This window comes from Armigeres subalbatus, chromosome 3, assembly GCF_024139115.2.
Source record: "Armigeres subalbatus isolate Guangzhou_Male chromosome 3, GZ_Asu_2, whole genome shotgun sequence".
NCBI classification, from domain to species: domain Eukaryota; kingdom Metazoa; phylum Arthropoda; class Insecta; order Diptera; family Culicidae; genus Armigeres; species Armigeres subalbatus.
In genome coordinates this window covers 230,910,955-230,918,050 of record NC_085141.1, presented here as the reverse complement: position 1 = coordinate 230,918,050, position 7,096 = coordinate 230,910,955, and the positions used below count along the sequence as shown (strand labels likewise).

The following is a 7,096-nucleotide window of genomic DNA, read 5'->3' as shown; positions in this document are numbered from 1 at the left end:
GGTCCAGCTTGGGCCTCGGCGCTTAGCGTCGAACGTAACCTGCAGAAGCTGGAGAGTGTACACAGGCTAGCGTGTCTCAGAGTGATAAGTGCCTACCGCACGGTATCACGGGATGCCGCTTGTGTGATTGCGTGTATGTTACCCATTGGACTAGTCATACGGGAAGACGAGGAGAGTTTCGACATGCGCGGAACCAGAGGAGCCCGTAAAGCCATTAGAATCACTTCGACTATCAAGTGGCAACGGGACTGGGATAACTCCTCTAAGGGTAGGTGGACCCATCGGCTGATACCTAGCGTATCAAGATGGGTTAATAGGAGGCATGGGGAAGTCCACTTCCATCTGACACAGTTCCTGTCAGGCCATGGCTGCTTTAGGTGGTACCTACATAGGTTTGGGCATACGGACTCTCCCGTCTGCCAGGACTGCCCAGGGGTAGACGAAACTGCCGAGCACGTACTATTCATATGTCCTCGTTTCGTCGATGTTAGGAGCGGAATGCTAGAGGTGTGCAGGAGGGACACTACTCCGGATAATCTTATCCAGAGGATGTGTCAAGAGGTTGATAAGTGGAACGCGGTCTCGGCCGCTACCATTCAGATTGCCAGCATCTTGCAGCGCAATTGGCGCGCCGAGCAGCAGTCGGATAGCGCCGACTAGTGGGTAGCTAGTCTCGAGGGTGAGGTACCAGCGGGTAGTTGGTTAAGTAGTAGTGGAACTAGTGGGTAGCTAGTTATGAGGTAGAGAAACTAGCGGGTAGCTAGTTGTGATTTGAAGCTAGTGGGTAGCTAGTATGTGGGCGTGCGTAGTAGCACGGACCCCTTCCAGAAGTAATGCCGAAAAGACTGTTCCGGGGAGACTCAGGGTCTGTAAAGGCCACCTCACACCTCGGGAAAATTTTCCGCCGGATTTTGGTCCCCGTGCATTTTAAATGGGGTCGGGATTTTGATTTTCCGTGCCCAAATCCCGAAAACATCGCATATGCAAAAATGCATGGGGAAAAAATCCGTGGACCAAATTTCCGAGGTGTGAGGCTACCTTAAACAGGGTGGTTTTAGCGGGTCGGCAATAGCTAAACCCCGTTCGCCGGTAGCCCACCGGTGTCTGGATGCAGATTCCCACCCCACTGGAAAAACAAAAAAACACACATACACGCTCACATCCACACATATAGCACATAACAATGCGTAATGGGCCAAACACAAGATACGTTTGCGTGCGTTTTGACAGTTTTCCCATGAGAACTCATGGTGAAAATTGTGAAAATCTCAAAACATAGAGTAGCGGGTTTAACAAAACAGATAGAACTGTCATATTTTTTTGTTTGCTGTTAGAAAACAACAAACAATGCGTGGAAACACTAAGAAAAATATCGCAAATTTGAACTAGACATCAGGTGAAAATGATCATTTTCATTTTGATTCAGTGTGCAGCAAAAAAAAATTCACTCTGTGATAGTGTTGGTAAAATCTGCTTGGAGACCTCAATGTGAAAATAATCGGCCGAACCTGAGCGCCATCGACGTCGACATTGCAACTCACAATATCATTTTGACAACCCGATGGCGCTGCTATACTCTTGCATGCAAAACCACACTAGCGCACAGTGGAAATTTTTGATTATGCCAGCGCTGATTCTGCACGGAATAACGGCGACATTCCAAAGTTATTTCAAATGATAAGTAAAAAGTTATCACAACATAGCCAGTACAGCTTCAACGTCTGTTCTCTGTGGTTTAACGCTTTACCGTAGTTCTGTAACAAAGAAGTTGTTTTGCAGTTTGTTCGGTATTTATTTTACCATGTACGGCGTTTCTTAGATTTTGCAGAACATACTGTAATTTTAATTAGCGAACTCTGTCAAATAATTTTGAAATTACAATTTGTTCGGTAAAATTATTCTTGTTTGCCGAACTTACTGTAATTTTTTATATTTACCGAAGTTTTTCGTCAAAAAAAACAGCGAAATCTATTTTAAGTGTGTAGGGGGGAGTGGTTGGAAATGTTCAGTTTTTGCGTTACGTAATTAATGGATCTTCCCATCGTCTGTTTGTCTGTGTTTTCGCTCAGATTGCAAGATTCACAACCAGAGGCGCATGCATGGCAAAGCGAATTATTTTTTTTTTATTTTCGAGCGCCCCTAATCCAATGTCATTTTGTGCTGTCAAAAAATTCTTATCTGCCAAACGCGTTCCTTCCTTTCTCTTTATGCCGTTCGATCCAGAAAAACTTTGCCATTTTAAAGACTTTTAATTTTTTTGCTTGTAAAAATGGTACATTACGTGAAAATGGAGGACGGCAAAGTAATGCCTATTCAGGACATGCTGAAAAGCATTGAACGGTTAGTATTATAATTATGAAAATCAATGTTTAAAGCTGCCTTGAATTCTAACCTCCATTTCAATTTGTTTACGTCGTTGTTTTCCCATCAGCTACAATCCAGAACATCTGAAAGTAATCGAAGCCTATGTCGAGGAACAAGCTCGGGACAATCAATACGATCTGGAAGCAAATTTGGCTTGTCTTAAGCTGTACCAGTTCAACCCTCAGCTGATGAACTTGGACGTCACTTATGTGATTCTGCTGAAAGCTTTGACGAACTTTCCCCATACGGATTTTGTCCTGTGCAAATGTCTGTTGCTTCCGGCCCAAATGAATGACGATACGGTCAAGGAAATCATCTACTTGGCGGATATTTTAGAGAAGTGCGATTTCACCCTGTTTTGGTCCCGGGTGGCCAAGAACCCACCGTTCTTCAAGAAAATCAGCGGATTCTTTGATTCGATTCGGAAGTTTGTGTGTCACGTTGTGGGCATCACTTTCCAGTCCATCGAGAAGCAATATCTGGTGCGGCTGCTTGGAGACGTTGATGGTGAGAGCAATACGCAACTAATGTTGGAAATTGTAATGAAATGTGTCGTCTCGATGTTTTCAGATAATGTCCTCCGTGCATGGGTGAAGAAGAACAACTGGAAAGAAGATGGACAATATGTTACGGTGGCAGTACAGGAAGGCAACATCAAGACAAAGCACATTACGGAGAAGATTGACTTCGAGAACCTTGGCCCGCTGATGGCTAACTGTTTGTAGAGTTCAAATCTGATGGATCTCTTTTGAAAGAGATCGACTGCATTCCTAGCAAGTAAAGGCAAATCAAATGAACTATAAATTGTAACGAGGGCTATTGTTTGTTATTTCTGATGACCCATCGGTACAGAGTTTGCTGCGTAAAAGAGTATTCGATTACTGTAATATTAATCTGATTTCTTCCACAAACCACCAGTAAGTCACTACAAAATAAACTATGTTAAAGATGGTTGAGTTAAAATCATGATCCGGGCTAGTAAATTGTCGGCAGGAGCATAACATTACTCGCACATCTTGAAGTTGAAAACTGGAAGTGCTTATGAGAACTACCGTAATCTTTGTCTCATTTCACAAATTAGCCTTGATCAAATTTTTGTTTCCGATCTGAATCACTAATTTGGTTTCTAAAATTGATCTAAACAAATTTTGGATGATACAAACTTAATTCTTAGTTTTGTCAATTATACATCTCGAATTTTTAGAGTCATTTTTGAAAGTTTTTCATTCTTTGACATTATTTTCTTGAATAAATATTTCTCGGGTACTTATTCAAAAGGACGTATGTGATTTTGGAATTAAAGATTCAAACGTCGATTTGTCCAATCTGATGTCTACAAGTGGAAGTTCTAGTCAGCAAGCGAATGGAGCGAACAACGGTGAAAGGAACATGACCGTAGCGGTAAGCGTTCGGGTCACGAGAAGTTCCGTGTCGTTGCCAGCAGAGGCGACTCGGCCATACGTTCTACCTGTTCATGGAACAGGTAACCATTTTTAGGTCAGAAGTAGGAAATTAATGTCTTCAAAGTTAATTGCCTATATGCCGGGTATTAAGCCACCCGGAGTGGAAATTAATTACTATGTCTGAAACTTGATTATGCATATGTACAACATGTGATAGATTTAGTTCGGAAAAGGTATTGGAGGGTAACCGCCCCTTCGGTGGGGTTTGATCCCACGACCCCAGTTCGCATGACAGGTGCTTTCCCTACTAAGCTACGAAGGACCTCCGTCGTCCACCGCAGCTTACCTTTTCCGAACTAAATCTATCACATGTTGTACATATGCATAATCAAGTTTCAGACATAGTAATTAATTTCCACTCCGGGTGGCTTAATACCCGGCATATAGGCAATTAACTTTGAATGTACTGATCTCGAGTGGCGATCTCTCTTCGCTTGTGTGGTCGTGTTGGGATCTGACGACCAAACTGGCACAACCTCACACAACCCTACTTCATTGAGCGCCGTTGCTGATGAAGCAAGTGTGTATGAGCCGGACAATATTAATACTCATCCTACTTGGTTGACATTGTGTACAAAAATACATTTGAGAGAGTTAGTTCTGAAAATGTATTGCGAGAGATCGGCTGGTACCTGGTGCTGGGAATTTGGTTTCATCAGTACCCGCTAAGCTGCGGTGGACGACGGAGGTCCTTCGTAGCTTAGTAGGGAAAAGCACCTGTCATGCGAACTGGGGTCGTGGGATCAAACCCCACCGAAGGGGCGGTTACCCTCCAATACCTTTTCCGAACTAAATCTATCACATGTTGTACATATGCATAATCAAGTTTCAGACATAGTAATTAATGTCTTGGCAATTAATTGTTAGGGCAAATAATTTACCCAGTAATTTTTTTAAACAAGGTTTCACGTAATATTTACAATGATTTCTACATCTAAACATCTAAAGAAACAAACTATTTCGTAGGCTGATCAAGTTAACGCCACATGCTTGGCGTACAGTCAAATTGCAGCTAAATGTGTGTTTCTCCGACACACCACACCCCATCACAAAGAAAGCTTTTGCCACTGGTACGATCCATAATGAAGAACCAACAGCAGCGCTACCAGAAGTCAAATTTAAAGTTCTGCGGTATGACAAATGATTTGAAATAATTTCCTCTTTGGTATGGTCACTCGTTCTCCGCGCGCAGAGAACCAGCGTGAGCGTTGCCAGCTTTCTCCGTTTCCTCACATCATCCTCTTTCGCATACGAAGCAAGCACGTTAGTCTGCTATGCGCGCAGTAGTCAAACCCGTTCGACGCGCTGCGAGAACAATCAACGAAGCGACGCACCTTCGGTTAGACTACGTTCAGATTATGAGCTATATCACTTGATATAGAGCATCTTGACATCAGTGTTTGTACATCTAGTTTTCACTGGAAATAATGCATATGGCATCTCATGTCAAGATTCGCTATATCAAGTGATATAGCTCATAATCTGAACGTACTATTAGACTCGATCGTAGTGTCGGGCTTGTGCTTTTCCGAAAGGCGCACCGCGCACGCTTTCGTTCATACTCCGATGATGCCGATGATTGGAAACAGTTTGTTTTTCTTTTTTCTCCTGATGAATATGCAATGCATCAAGAACAATATTAAATTAATGTTTGCGTTCTCAAAAGAGAGTCTTAAAGAGACATTAAATAATGCTTTTTTACGAATACTCAAAATCAATCAACATAGAGAAAAAGGTATAGTTTTCACTAAATTTGAAAAATTAAATAACTGGAACACATTTTTTCATCTTCTAAATGTGACTCATTGGTCGTCACAATCTGGGGTCGCATCAAACAATAGTTGTATGATTATATACTAATTATATACTATAATTATTATATTAATAATGGTTAATAACATTTCTTTCCTAGCAATAAAATATGTGAGAGTTTAAATATTAGCAGCCGTGTACCCCGAATGGTGGAATGAGCCGATTTGAAAGATCTCTATTCTGAGCAATATCCAGTTATTGTCAACTGTTACCAAGTTAGATTTTAGACGTTTAGCGAGAGTTTAAAATTTGAAGTGCATCTAAATTTAAAACATTTTTGTAACAAAAGTGATTAATAAGCTATTTATTGTTTTGTAAATCCTTTTTATTCAAGTTGTTTTTTTCTTCTAATCTTTGGTTAAGTTGTACAATAAAAGGTTTCAATATTAGATTAAATGCACAACTTTCATTCGTAACCACTCAGCTTGATGAATATTTTTTATCAGCATGGTAGAACAGGTGTATACACCTGTACACGCTATAGCAAAAGTCCACGAGACGCCCCTGGTTGCCAGCCATCGAAAAAATGCGCGGAAGAGAGATCTATACAACGAAAAACTTTGCTACAAGTGCGACAACTATGTCAAGAAATCATCGATGAAGGTAAGCTAGCCAAAAGGATTGTGCAGCATTTTTACGAATTGCGATGTAAATGCAAATGAGTGGTACTTCGATTCCGGTGCCACAATACACATGGCACAGTCAGATCAAGCATTTGTTGAATCCGTTGCTATGGACCACGACGTCGGAACTGCAAACAACAGCTACATGAAGGCGGTTGACTCCCAAAAACTTCTTCCATTAGACTTTAGCGTGCAAAAATCTAACAAATATAATATTCTTAATCATTAAATTAATGATTTCGTGTGTGTTACTTCTACGTGAAGTTAAACGATTTACAATGATATGGAAATGCTAATATCATCTTCCAAACTTGGACGTACATGTTCATGATAGCATTAGAGGCGAAAGTATAGAATTGATAGTTCCGTTAGGATACGGCAGGCATGAAGAATGTTTTTATAGAAGTCGATTTGAAAGCGAGCGGAGGGCAATATTTGTGATGGCATATATCGCACGACCTTCCTTCTGCCAAGCTCCCGTATTCTTCCCTCCCCCTTCATACGGGAGCTTGGCAGAAGGAAGGTCGTGCGATATATGCCATCACAAATATTGCCCTCCGCTCGCTTTCAAATCGACTTCTATAAAAACATTCTTCATGCCTGCCGTATCCTAACGGAACTATCAATTCTATACTTTCGCCTCTAATGCTATCATGAACATGTACGTCCAAGTTTGGAAGATGATATTAGCATTTCCATATCATTCTTAATCATATTAAAAACTAAAAATTGATCGTATATAGTTTTTCATGTTCTCCTGTTTTTAACCAAATGTCCTCCATTTTTGCCCAATTCGGGTGAATTGTCCTCCTTTGGAAAAAATCCATATGGTCA

At 41.2% G+C, this 7,096-nt stretch overlaps 1 protein-coding gene across 1 annotated transcript; it reads left to right on the top strand.

The window, feature by feature from the left end:
- The first annotated feature begins 2,171 nt into the window (after positions 1-2,171).
- Positions 2,172-3,168, top strand: LOC134226592 (eukaryotic translation initiation factor 3 subunit K). The gene is made up of 3 exons (XM_062707461.1): positions 2,172-2,340; positions 2,432-2,871; positions 2,935-3,168. Exons 1-3 carry the CDS (start codon positions 2,270-2,272, stop codon positions 3,087-3,089), a joined length of 666 nt encoding a protein of 221 aa, XP_062563445.1. The 5' UTR covers positions 2,172-2,269; the 3' UTR covers positions 3,090-3,168.
- Positions 3,169-7,096: the final 3,928 nt, after the last annotated feature.